This window comes from Haliotis cracherodii, unplaced genomic scaffold (assembly GCF_022045235.1).
Source record: "Haliotis cracherodii isolate W230 unplaced genomic scaffold, xgHalCrac1.p SCAF_25, whole genome shotgun sequence".
Taxonomy (NCBI): domain Eukaryota; kingdom Metazoa; phylum Mollusca; class Gastropoda; order Lepetellida; family Haliotidae; genus Haliotis; species Haliotis cracherodii.
In genome coordinates this window covers 5,148,995-5,163,964 of record NW_027266281.1, presented here as the reverse complement: position 1 = coordinate 5,163,964, position 14,970 = coordinate 5,148,995, and the positions used below count along the sequence as shown (strand labels likewise).

At 39.1% G+C, this 14,970-nt stretch overlaps 1 protein-coding gene across 1 annotated transcript in view; it reads right to left on the bottom strand.

The window, feature by feature from the left end:
* LOC139472856 (fibroblast growth factor receptor 4-like) overlaps nt 1-14,512 on the bottom strand; it is a 43,596-nt gene extending 29,084 nt beyond the window's left edge. Inside the window, exons 1-2 of the mRNA XM_071255324.1 lie at nt 14,109-14,512; nt 12,665-12,858 (exon numbers count right to left, since the gene is read on the bottom strand). Coding sequence (XP_071111425.1) covers nt 12,665-12,692 — 28 coding nt within the window. The 5' untranslated portion in view covers nt 12,693-12,858; nt 14,109-14,512. The remainder of the gene's footprint in view (nt 1-12,664; nt 12,859-14,108) is intronic.
* Between the last annotated feature and the right edge of the window lie 458 nt (nt 14,513-14,970).

The window sequence follows — 14,970 nt, the reverse complement described above, 5'->3', positions numbered from 1 at the left end:
GATAGAGAGTCTGTTTGGAGACCGCCTCCGTGTTGTAGTGGATAGAGCGTCTTTCCGGAGACCGCCTCCGTGGTGTAGTGGATAGAGCGTCTGTCTGGAGACCGTCTCCGTGGTGTAGTGGATAGAGTGTCTGTCTGGAGACCGCCTCCGTGGTCTAGTAGTTGAGCGTCTGTGCGAAGACAGCCTCCGTGGTCTCGTGGATAGAGCGTCTGCCTGGAGACTGCCTCCGTGGTCTCGTGGATAGAGCGTTTTTTTCCGGAGACCGCCTCTGTGGTGTAGTGGATAGAGCGTCTGTCTCGAGACCGCCTCCGTGGTGTAGTGGATAGAGCGTCTGTCTCGAGACCGCCTCCGTGGTGTAGTGGATAGAGCGTCTGTCTCGAGACCGCCTCCGTGGTGTAGTGGATAGAGCGTCTGTCTCGAGACCGCCTCCGTGGTGTAGTGGATAGAGCGTCTGTCTGGAGACCGCCTCCGTGGTGTAGTGGATAGAGCGTCTGTCTCGAGTCCGCCTCCGTGGTGTAGTGGATAGAGCGTCTGCCTGGAGACCGCCTCCGTGGTGTAGTGGATAGAGGGTCTGTCCGGAGACCGCCTCCGTGGTGTAGTGGATAGAGCGTCTGTCTGTAGACCGCCTCCGTGGTGTAGTGGATAGAGCGTCTGTCTCGAGACCGCCTCCGTGGTGTAGTGGATAGAGCGTCTGTCTGGAGACCGCCTCCGTGGTGTAGTGGATAGAGCGTCTGTCCGGAGATCGCCTCCGTGGTGTAGTGGATAGAGCGTCTGCCTGGAGACCGCCTCCGTGGTGTAGTGGATAGAGCGTCTGTCTGGAGACCGCCTCCGTGGTGTAGTGGATAGAGCGTCTGCCTGGAGACCGCCTCCGTGGTGTAGTGGATAGAGAGTCTGCCCGGAGATGCGGAGTGCGGAAGGCCAGTGGATCAATCCCCGTCCGCGTCATAGTAAAAAGACGTTAAAAATGGTACTGTTGTTACCTATCCTGGCCCGTTATCAGACACACGGAACAACACGTGGCCTTCCCAGATCCGGTCGACCACATATCACTACCAGGGCACAGAGCCGAATCATACGGCTACGTCACTTACGTGAAAGAACCATCACGGCCACCTCTACAACTACGGCCATACCAGGATCGCGAAGGATATCACCCGAGACAGTGAAAAAACGTTTACGCGCTGACGGTATTCTCGCAAGACGACAAGTTCGAGATGTCATTTTAACGGACCAGCATCATCAACTGTGACGTCAATGGTGTCGACGTCACGGAGTTCTGGGGAATTTAACGGCACAACGTTACACGGATGAGACTCTTCGGCCACACGTCCTTCCTATTATGCAACAAGCGAACGTCATTTTCCACGCCCGACCTCAAACGGCAAAATTGACAACATAAATCACTACACCCAGGTCCTGCCATGACACTCCATGTCTCCAGTTAAAAACACAATCCTACATTTATGGGATGCAATTAGCAACGACTGCAAGTACGTCAGCAACAACCACAGAACCTCCGACAGTTGCTCAAGTACTGCATGCAGAGTCAATAAACATTCCCCAGGGCCCAATTCGGGATCTGATTGATTTTGGACTCCAATGGTGGCCATACGTGATTTTAAGAATAGATGACTCTCGCCTTGAAAATCTACTGTTCCATGTGTGCCATATGGAACCTGGGTCAATGACAATGATGTGTGCCAATTTTGAAAGATCGATTCTCATATGTTGATCACACACACACACACACTGTGTCTCTCCCTCTCTGTCTCTCCCTCTCTCTCTCTCTCTCCCTCTCTCTCTTTATGTGTATCTCGCTCTCTCTCCCTCTCTCGCTCTCTCTCTTTCTCTCTCTCTCTCTCTCTCTCTCTCTCTCTCTCTTTCTCTGTATATATATATATATATATATATACATCTGAATCACTTTTGAGTTTCTTTTTTGTAGACTATATTATGTATTAGAGGACGACAAATGTTCTCTCACTGCTCGATAGAAATGAACAACACATTAAAAATGATATTGATCCACACAATACAAAGTAGAGTGAGTTAGTGAGTTAAATTTGACATCGAATCGGCAATATTTCAGCCATATAGCGAAGGGAACAAGGTATAAGACAAAGGTCTGTCGGCAAAGGACAGTTAAATAGTAAGGTATATCACAGTTTTTAATAAAACAAACCAGATCATATTTTTTTAAACAATATAGCTATATAAAGATTAACTCATATCAATTAAAACAAGGCTATAGACCACTAATAACCAAAGTTAGACCACCTTACTGGAGATCATGGGGACTTACAGTGCCTATGCTTCCTGCATGACTCCCCAGCAGGATTTATACCATAAATCTGACTACAAGTGGATGTACCTTATGCTAGCCAATATAAAAAAAAGTCAATACAATCTAAGTTCTAAAACACAAGTCTATATCACTTACCTTTATCGAGAATGGATTTACGTGTCACTAGCAGGAGGACAATATTTTTACGCTATTTTAACCCCCCGAGTGGCACTACCATCAATAATCTCAGTTGATACTTATATGTAACTAATTCAAATGCATATCATCTATTCAAAATACAAAGTGGAGGTGCTCAACACACATATGTTCCGTTCTTCGCGATAATATTAATTTGGACCTTTTTTACATTTGCATTACATATCATGAGCCTAAATTCTCTCCAAATTCATTTCCGCGCACTACAAACCATCTCCAAGGAGGTGAGGTGAAATGGGGTTTAACGTCGCGTCCAATATTATTGCACTTATATAGCGACGTGTATGCACGTGTGTGTGTGGCTGCTTGTACTAGTCCGGACTGATGCCGATTTATAGTGCTAGCACACTGAGATACCATGCCGCAGTTTAACATGAATACCCCACTCAGACACAGTATACTGACTCCGAGCCGATCAGTCCTTGTTTTAGCCCTTAAATGCCGAGCCCCAGACAGGGTAACAACAAGTACCACCTTTTAACGTCTTTTGGTATGACTCGGCCGGGGATAGAACCCGGGATCTTCCGCTCTCCGGGCGGACGCTCTACCACTAGACCACGGAGGCGGTACATCTCCTAGGAAACCCCAGGACCAACAAACTGTAACTTCACCTGCCTGTTCCCACAAATAACGACAGCTGAGTGTATTCAGGAGGTTTGGACCTGACTTTCAATGCGACCTTAACGGCAGCCGAATTGAAAAAGTAATGTAAGGCCATTACACAGTAAAATAATGGTTTATTGAATAACATAAATTTATAGTGTTGTTTAACACGAGTTTTCGCGATATTTTCAATTTCGACCTTTTGTATCCTTGCACTTTAGACCCTGCTCCTAAATTCTCTTCTAGTTCATTTTCTCGTACTATAAAAATCTTCTCAACACCACCGGATCAATAAAGCGGAAACTTGACATGGCTTGTTGACAAGGGGTACGAATCCGATTTTCAATATGGCCGCCACGACAGCAACGTGCTATTTATAGCCATTGCTCGGTCAGATTAGCTCAAAATGTAATTAAATGCTCTTAAATTCTCTCAAAATACATTTTCGACTTTTCAAACATCTCCTCATTGACAGATTTGGTGGCATATTTTTTTTCAAATCATTAGGATGTTAGAAGAAGTATTCTCCTTAGAAGGTACATATTATAACTGAGTCAGTTGATGAAGGGACGCTACGCAATGGAGTTAGGTCGCCCATCCTATTTTGGGGAAAACATGTTAATTGTAATGTGTAGATAATTACACACACCTGGTATATATCTTTAACGAAAATAGAAAATGAATGTTTTGTACAGAATCATTAACAGCAAACGCGCCAAAATCAATGCATTGTCTAATAAAAAGAGTACGTAAAGATATCCTGCCATTAGATTTTTTATTAAATGTTTTTGATGTGACGCTAGTTTCTGTACCAACTTCCGAAATATGTGAATTTAAAAAAATAAAAATAGCAGAAAAACTGGTCTACGGAATTCAACATTCAATTTATGGTGAATGCGGAACTTGGTATGGAACCCCTCAAAATTGAGGTCCTGGTATTTAAACAGCTGATCTCAATCTGGGCTAAATTAATTAATTTTAACGGTCCCAGAAAACTCTCATATTTTATAAAAATATGTGATACTAGCTTACGATGTAAATGAAACATCGTATTAATTGATGGGAACAGTAAAACAAATCTATTTCTTCAACGCCATGGCTGGTGTCAAAGATCTAGAGAATCCTTAAAAGATTAAAGTTAATAGTTTGTATTACCAACACTTTAAATAATAATCAAACTTTAAAACTTTTATTAGTTCAAAAATATATGAATTTACCGATTTTACAAAGCAGCATTAGAGGAACACATCATTTCAACAGCAGATACATGTACAAATAAAGGACATTCTTTGCCGATGCATGCATGCATGCATGCATATATGCACACATCCACTAAGGTAACAGTACATGTGCAATTCAATAATTGAAATTTGTTGAAAAACAGATGTAACTTAGCCCTAGTTCGTCACTTTTCAATTTGATCCATTTTAGATTTTATATCGAGATTATATATTTTCAGCTGCAGTTGCAAAACCAGATATAAGCCTGAATATTTGTGTTAAGAAAAACGTCTTGCAACAATGTAAGATTTGTGGTAGACAATTTAATTCTTTTTTTTTTCAAGAATATTCGTGGACGATTTAATTTTTCGATATTTTTGCTTTGTTATAGTTACTTTTGACAATTTTTAAAGGTATCGCTAAGGTGATTATAGGATTCAAGTTGTTTCCGTAACATTATGGACAATTTTGAAATTATTTTTATAATCATTTTGTCATAATACAAATACGTTATTTTGTGATAGTTTTTTCCAAATGTCCTGATCGCTTAACTGTACCAATTTTCTGAAATGCACAAAACAATTTCTTTCTTCACCCTGATTAATTATTTTATTTTATTTTTAAAGATTGGTTTCATAGCACCTCATATTTATTTTCTTCTGGGAACGTACCGATATCAAGAACCATGCTAAAACGTTTGATATACATATCTATAGACAGATCAATGATGGTTAAAATATTCATGAATTGTACCATCAAGACCAGAAGCTTTTGTTATTTTTCGAATTCTGAAAACAGTTTATGATTTCACCAAGTAATTAATGTGCTTTCTTCCACGTTTACATCACGTAGATGATCTATTTCAAAGTCACCTGCCGAAACTTCATTTAAAGTATAAAACGTTGACTACAGATTCAACCTATGAGAGTAAAGATATGCTGAGAAGGAATAAAACCAGCCTAACCACCTCATTATCTGTTGGATATTATCAAAGACATTAATGCTAAATATATGAACATAACGAATAACATGTTTGGTGAATAAACTGTGTTATTTATTTTGTCAACGATGTACCTCATTACATTATTATCTTCATTCAGCTTGCTGCGTTTAATTAAGAAGGCAACAGACAGGGGATAGGCTGTATACTCAACTGTAAACACTACTCTGGATTTAGGAAAAATGCAGGTGCTGAAACGGTGGCTCTCACTCTTCTAAAAAGTATTTCATACTTTAACGAAATAAACTCACCAGTTTATTGCGCCTTTCTCGATAACGAGAAAGCTTTCGATCGTGTTTGGTTTGACGGTCTCTTTTATAAATTACATAAATTTGGTATCAATGGTAAATTATGGAGAATTCTACGTCTATGTTAACATTCTATGTACTCATATGTGAGCTTTGCTGGCTTCAAATCTGATGTTTTTCCTGTTAAACAGGGTGTAGGTCAGGGTCGTGTCATAACAGCATGGCTCTTTACTCTTTATATAAACGATTTACTTCATGAACTAAGCAATTCCGGTTGTGGACTATGTCGCCCATGTGGACAATGCCAGGAATACTGTTAGCAGATGACACGACCTTGATCAGCTGAACACAACAGGTCTTCAAATGCTCCTAAACGTTGCAGAAATGTATGCTAACAAGCTGTACATTGGTAATATAAATTTACCTGTTCAAAAGGCAATTGTCTATGTGGGAGTGCATATCAGTACTGTTAAAACTTCGGTAGAAAGAACGAGGTAAGTATGTGAAAAACTGAGAAAATTGATAAATGTAAACCATGATTCTTGTCTGTGCTTTGGTGACTTAATCCAATAGACACTGTGCGCATCTCATCACTCGACGCTATTTCTGTAAGAAAATCCAGGGTTTTAATAAGCGTATGTCTAAAAAAATAGAGAGAGACACAATTGGTGTACTATCCATACAAGGATACATTGATCAACAAAAGCTGTTGCTCCTTGGTAAGCTATGTAATTCAAACCTAATGTATATTTTCAAACAAATGTTTCTAGTCCGGATTGGACAGTTTAGATATAAAACAACACTAGTTAATAAGAACAAGTTGGACACGAAATCACCTATCTTTAACATGCTACGTCTTGTCTCCAAATATAATTTGTTTGACGAGGTTAATGATTATATAATTTGTTCAAATTTCATCAAGAAACGATTATGGATATAGCATTTCGATTTCACTAAATTCAATTCAACTTTTTGTTCGTGTTAATTATATTCTGTGCCAGGTCACAGGGTATACACAAGTAGGTCAGCAGGGCATATAGGAAGTCTTCAATCCCCACCCCCGGGGCAGGTGTCAATCGGTAGGTGGTGTGTCCCTAGCAGCGATATGTCTCACATCCGCAGTGTGGGAAACGTGAACTCCATTGGATATGGCGCAATCACGTCGTTATGGATAAACGCTTTGATGATTTCACGTACAGACTGACGAGCAGTTAAATGTGTGTTGTGATTTATACATAGATGGGGGCTATGTTTACACTGATTCGTGCAGACATTTGTTGAAATCACTGAACAGATCTACGGCGAACATGCATGACGGTTTTATGCTTAACAATGTTTAGTAATACCCTGTGATACAGCAAATATACATTTCCTTAATACTGATGTTGTTTTATGCCGCAACAATACTCAAGATATATCACGACAGGCTGGTCTGGCCATAGGGGTTGTTCGCAAGATCAACGTACTTCTCCGTTTTTTTATGTTTGTTTTCTTTGTGTGTGTTTTGTTTTGTTTTTTGGGGGGTTTTTTTTGGGGGGGTGGGGGCACACATGTGACGGGGCCACCTAATATATCCCCGATCCTCAATATATATTCGGTCTTAACAACAGGCCCTGTGTAGGTCATATCACTCAAGTTCTTGTGGTAAGAGGCGATCGGGCGATCAGATTTGGTGGCTTGGTTGATTGGTTGTCATTATACCAGGTTGGCGTGGAACATTGTTCATTATATCAACCCCTGGTTTGTCATGGACCGAATCAGTTATTCCCAGGCCGTTGTCACATAGTAGGAACATTGCTGACTGCGGCGTAAAACAACAGCCAACCAAACAACGCTCAAACTGTTCGGATATAGTACGTAACAATTCCACAACGGTTTTAATTTTACCTTTCTGAACAAAGGGATTTATGACGTCAGATGACAGTTAAAACAAGAGTGAGTTTACAAAGAAATGTGAAAGGTATTAATGTGCATATACATCCTGCTTATTATTTCTCCAATGAATTGTGTCATTATGCTTATGTGACCCGTGAAGATTCTAGGGTAGAATAGGACTTCAGCAACCCATTCTAACCATAAAAGGCGACTGTGCTTGTCGAAAGAGACGACTAACGGGATCGGGTGGTCACGCTCGCTGACTTGGTTGATGTATGTCATCGATCCCAATGACGTGGATCGATGCTCATGATGTCAATCACTGTATTTTCTGGTCCACACTCGATTATTGACAGACCGCCGTCATATAACTGGAATATTGCTGAGTGTGGCGTTAAACAACAAATTAAACAAACATCACTTTTTTGTGATGGCCGGGCAAACGAAAATATACGATGGTTGTTGAAAATGAAATAGACAAACAATATTTATTCTATGCCGAAGTATGGGATATGGGTATGATAGGCGATGTTGCACGTATCACATAAATGAGTATCTCACAACAGGTGACGTGCATATGAAGTCTCAAGGAACGTGGGGGTCGAAATGTCACGGTACACAGTAATAAGCAGGGATTTTACAACTCTGTGCAATGTCACGCCGACAGGCGTGTCATGGGACATTGTAAATAAAATAAAACTATTTATCAAATGACAGGTTTTAGTTTTGAATGCAATGGGTCCCTTGGTACACTCCAGCATACTTGATATACTCCAGCATACTTGATATACTCCAGCATACTTGCTATACTACTGTGTAACGTAATAACAAATCTTTTCGGAATATGTTAACATTACAATCATTTCCCTTGTCTTTACATATGTACATAACACTTTTAGCTAACAAAGATAAATATTTCATGATTCATAACTTTTCTTCACTGACACATTACAAAACAATATTCCGACAAGGAAGAGACTTTATGGATAACAACTTCTATATTATGAGGAACACAACGTCTCGGAGTGTATACTTACTCCTTCATCGGGTCAATAAATACCACTTTACCAATCACTGGTTTCCAATCGTCAATCATAATCATCTATAAGCGCTAATTGCAGTAAAGTGTCGGCTTCCATTGTCTATTGCTAATCACCTATCAGCGATATTATCTGTTGTCTTCCCTTGTTAAGTTTCCACCTTCGTTATCTTATTACTTTTGTTGTTCTTACAGGCACATACATATGCTGTCTGCCTCATGGCATTCATTCACCTGATGAAGGAGTAAGCATATACTCCGAAACGTTGTGTTCCTCATAATAAAGAAGTTGATATCCATATATTCTCTTCCTTATGTGTATCACTTCTAAATGCCATTAAATAAATTCCTATTATTATTATTATCATATGTTTAGTTATGCAGTTGCTAACGTTGTGTTCCTCATGATAAAGAAGTTGACATCCATATATTCTCTTCCTTATGTGTATCACTTCTAAATGCCATTAAATAAATTCCTATTATTATTATTATTATTATCATATGTTTAGTTATGCAGTTGCTAACGTTGTGTTCCTCATAATAAAGAAGTTGACATCCATATATTCTATTCCTTATGTGTATCACTTCTAAATGCCATTAAATAAATTCCTATTATTACTATTGTTATTATTATCATATGTTTAGTTATGGAGTTGCTAACGTTGTGTTCCTCATAATAAAAAAGTTGACATCCATATATTCTCTTCCTTATGTGTATCACTTCTAAATGCCATTAAATAAATTTCTATTATTACTATTATTATTATCATATGTTTAGTTATGCAGTTGCTAACGTTGTGTTCCTCATAATAAAGAAGTTGACATCCATATATTCTCTTCCTTATGTGTATCACTTCTAAATGCCATTAAATAAAATCCTATTATTATTATTATTATTATCATATGTTTAGTTATGCAGTTGCTAACGTTGTGTTCCTCATAATACAGAAGTTGACATCCATATATTCTCTTCCTTATGTGTATCACTTCTAAATGCCATTAAATAAATTCCTATTATTATTATTATTATTATCATATGTTTAGTTATGCAGTTGCTAACGTTGTGTTCCTCATAATACAGAAGTTGACATCCATATATTCTCTTCCTTATGTGTATCACTTCTAAATGCCATTAAATAAATTCCTATTATTATTATTATCATATGTTTAGTTATGCAGTTGCTAACGTTGTGTTCCTCATAATAAAGAAGTTGACATCCATATATTCTCTTCCTTATGTGTATCACTTCTAAATGCCATTAAATAAATTCCTATTATTATTATCATCATATGTTTAGTTATGCAGTTGCTAACGTTGTGTTCCTCATAATAAAAAAGTTGACATCCATATATTCTCTTCCTTATGTGTATCACTTCTAAATGCCATTAAATAAATTTCTATTATTACTATTATTATTATCATATGTTTAGTTATGCAGTTGCTAACGTTGTGTTCCTCATAATAAAGAAGTTGACATCCATATATTCTCTTCCTTATGTGTATCACTTCTAAATGCCATTAAATAAATTCCTATTATTATTATTATCATATGTTTAGTTATGCAGTTGCTAACGTTGTGTTCCTCATAATAAAGAAGTTGACATCCATATATTCTCTTCCTTATGTGTATCACTTCTAAATGCCATTAAATAAATTCCTATTATTACTATTATTATTATCATATGTTTAGTTATGGATACACCTGGGAAAATACAACCAAAAGGGCAAAAAACTTGGCAATGAAACAGAACATATATTGTGGTCTTCCCACCTCCACAACATTCTCTCAAATAACTATCAACTGATGTAGTTATTACACGGAATAATTGAATAATTGAACGTAGTATCTTAAACTGGAGTTGTTTGTATTTTTCTCCAGAAGATGCTTTAAAAAGAACGGGTAATAAGTAATGAGAGTAAAGCAAGTATTTTCGAGTGTATACCTTTTATTTAGCAGGTAAGTTTCTGCTGTTTGTGTTCTATATGTGTGCGGTAGGTCGGTGAGGTTCAACTATATACGTATAACACGACTGGCGTATGATATCTCACATCTATAGGTATGTATAACACGACTGACGTATACTATCTCACATCTATAGGTACGTATAGCACAGCTGACGTATACTATCTCACATCTATAGGTACGTATGGCACGACTGACGTATGATATCTCACATCTATAGGTATGTATAACACGACTGACGTATGATATCTCACATCTATAGGTATGTATAACACGACTGACGTATGATATCTCACATCTATAGGTATGTATAACACGACTGACGTATACTATCTCACATCTATAGGTACGTATAACATGACTGACGTATACTATCTCACATCTATAGGTACGTATAACACGACTGACGTATGATATCTCACATCTATAGGTATGTATAACACGACTGACGTATAATATCTCACATCTATAGGTATGTATAACATGACTGACGTATAATATCTCACATCTATAGGTATGTATAACACGACTGACGTATGATATCTCACATCTATAGGTATGTATAACACGACTGACGTATACTATCTCACATCTATAGGTACGTATAGCACAGCTGACGTATAATATCTCACATCTATAGGTAAGTATAGCACAACTGACGTATAATATCTCACATCTATAGGTACGTATAGCATAACTGACGTATAATATCTCACATCTATAGGTACGTATAGCATAACTGACGTATACTATCTCACATCTATAGGTACGTATAGCACAACTGACGTATAATATCTCACATCTATAGGTACGTATAGCACAACTGACGTATAATATCTCACATCTATAGGTATGTATATCACAACTGACGTATACTATCTCACATCTACAGGTATGTATAGCACAACTGACGAACAATATCTCACATCTATGGGTACGTATAGCATAACTGACGTATAATATCTCACATCTATAGGTACGTATAGCACAACTGACGTATAATATCTCACATCTATAGGTATGTATAGCACAACTGACGTATAATATCTCACATCTATAGGTATGTATATCACAACTGACGTATATTATCTCACATCTATAGGTACGTATAGCACGACTGACGAATACTATCTCAAATCTATAGGTACGTATAGCACAACTGACGTATAATATCTCACATCTATAGGTACGTATAGCATAACTGACGTATAATATCTCACATCTATAGGTACGTATAGCACAACTGACGTATAATATCTCACATCTATAGGTACGTATAGCACAACTGACGTATAATATCTCACATCTATAGGTACGTATAGCACAACTGACGTATAATATCTCACATCTAGGCATTGCTTTCACCGCGGCACCAACATAATATACATTATTTCTCGTAACGATGACAACGAGTCCTGATTCCCGATATCCTGTGTCACGTTACTTAAGCATTTGTGTTGAAATATAATCATACAATCAAAGAAAAGCACATGTGTATTCAAATTCATGTTATTAGTCGAACGAGCGCATCACCAAGGAGCATTAGAACGACCGGTGCGCGCCCCCAGTTTATTGTTCGTTGTAAAAATAGACATTGACTCACAGACACCGGGTTATTATCACTTACCGGGAAGGGGCAGTGGGAGTGGGAGATTGGGGGGAAGGGGGGGGGGGGGGGGGGGGAGGGGGCACTGTGATGCAATACTGTTGTTTATGACTTTAGGGGTACGTAAACAATTGACCTACTGAACATGTAAAGACTCCACGTGAGTGGACGTGTCTCCTCTCAGCCGCGTGTGTTGTTGGTATAAGTATGTAGTATCACATTACAAACCAAACCGAATTTGAATACCAAGCCAACATATTTGCCTCGTTTCTTGTACAAAGTGACATGCATAGACCCACTGGAGGACGAAATCAAACACATATAATATCACATATCCCATGAGAAAAAGATGGTTTGGAAGATTAGACAGTGACGCTGTGTTGGAGTTTATATCGCCATTATGCGACATAAACTCATAAATGAAACATTTTGTTACGTTACAAATAGACCAACTGAGATTCCTGGAAGTTATGGAATAAAAAAGCTTACTCCAGAAGGAAATACTATATGTATTAATAACGAACAGTAAATTATATCATCAAGGTACACATTTTTTCAGTGAATATATATAACGAATTTAACTCTCATATCAAATCTGAGCGGACTCACCTAACACAAGTACTGTCCTTCCTTCCATCGCTCTGTGCTCTACCCCCGGGCGATGTCACGTGACAAGCAGTTTCGTGGAGTCAGTGCCCCACCCAGCACAGCGGTAATATGCGTGTTGGCGAGACCCTCGGATTACACAGAGCTGAGCGCCAGGCGGATTGACGGGTCACGTTACAAGGCCATGTAGTGGAGCACTGTCAACACAGAGCAGTGTGATATACGGGTAGAGCTCCGGGTGGAGTTACCCGAACATCTCAAATCGTCCTTATTCAAGGGTACACTCCTTGACCTATTTCAAATAGTTTGTGCAATTATATTGACCAAAAATAGGTGAGGTGAGGTGAAATGAGGTTTAACGTCAGGTCGAAGATTATTGCACTTATATAGCGACGTGCATGCATGTGTGTGTATGTGTTTGCTTGTACTAGTCCAGACTGATGCAGATTTTTATTGGTAGCACACTGGGGTACCATGGCTCAGTTTAACATGGATACCCCACTCAGACACAGTAGGCTGACCCCGAGCCGAGCAGTCCTTGTTTTAGCCCCTTAATGCCGAGCGCCAGACAGGGTAACAACAAGTATCATCTTATAACGTCTTTGGGTATGACACGACCGGGGATCGAACACGCTACCTTCCGCTCTTCCACTACACCACGGAGTCGGTCGAGCCAAAGTAGAAAACACACTTCATAGAACTACACTGTCATTTATGAAAAAAAAGAAATTGGTAGTAGCATAGGTCTTCAGCAACCCATGCTTGCCGTAAAAGGTGACCATGTTTGTCGTAAGAGGCGACTAACGGGATCGGGTGGTCATGCTTGCTGATTTGGTTGATGCATGTCATCGTATCTCAATTGCATGGATCGAAGTTCATGATATCAATCACTGGAGTGGCTGGTCCAGACTCGATTATTGACAGACCGCCGTCATTTGGCTTGAATAGTGCTGAGAGCGGCGTTAACGACAAACAAACAAACAAACAAATATAAAAGATTTATGAAGAAGAAGCGTGTATTCATGAATAGAAATGTATGAAGGTCGGTCTTGTGTAACAAATATGTTATTTCACTTTTGATAGGAAAAATCAAATATGTCATTCAATTAAAACATACAGTTGACAAATGAGAATCAGTTTTTTTTGTATAATGGAAAAACACAAAATATCCCTATCAAAGGTAAAGTGGTATAAATCAACACTTTAAGGTTTTCAACGTAAACACAAATAAGGACCAGCTTATCCACAATAAATTTGACTGTGCTGATCATGAGGATGCACGTGCATTTCGAAACAAATGTTTCGATGGAACAGTCCATATCATGAAAGGGGGGTTGGTATGTTTAGTGTCAATGAAAAATGGTAAACCGAAAGAACCAAAGGATGACGTCACAAGACCTGTTTAGAACAAAAGCTGAAGCTGGTTTGATACCTTTAGATGTCTCACCTGTGTTTTTCCTGAACCCTTCTAGATATACACACTGTTACCGATTCCCGTCAATGTCGATGACATTACAGACGGAAGGACCATCAGATGTCCTTACAGGCTGCGTGGGAACCGCTCAGCCATTGTTCTATGCTCGAGATGAAAAACGATGACACATTCCGGATGAAACCTATTATTACATCGTCCTTGGAAATCGTCCTCCTCAAGGTTCAAAGTTTCTAACACGGGGTAAAACAATAATCACTCATTCACTGACCATGGTTCCTTGTTAGTTAAGGTTATCGTGACCTTCAAATGTTGTAAGAGACAGATGTAGTAATGGCAGCGCACACTGTCGTCAGCTGTTGCTTACCTTCGACAACCTACATTAGTCATGTGCAGCGAGTGTGTGGACATCGTTTTAGCAAACACGTCCTGCAGCTCTTAATGTAAATACTCCGTCTGTAGCCCGGTAGTTAAGTGTGCCAGTCTGCCAACAGGTTCAGTATCAAATATCATGCAGCGACTGTGCACATTGTCAAAACAGTGGACACCAAATCAAGAATGTCACGTTCCTGTACAGTGTACACAATGCCATCACAGTGTCATATTCCTATACAGTGAAGACACTGCCTTCACAGTGTCACATTCCTGTACAGTGTAGATGCTACCTTCACAGTGTAATATTCCTGTACAGTGTAGACGCCCCCTTCACAGTGTCATATTCCTATACAGTGTAGACACCGCCATCACAGTGTCATATTCCTATACAGTGTAGACACTGCCTTCACAGTGTCATATTCCTGTACAGTGTAGACACCACCTTCACAGTGTCATATTCCTGTACAGTGTAGACACTTCCTTCACAGTGTCATATTATTGT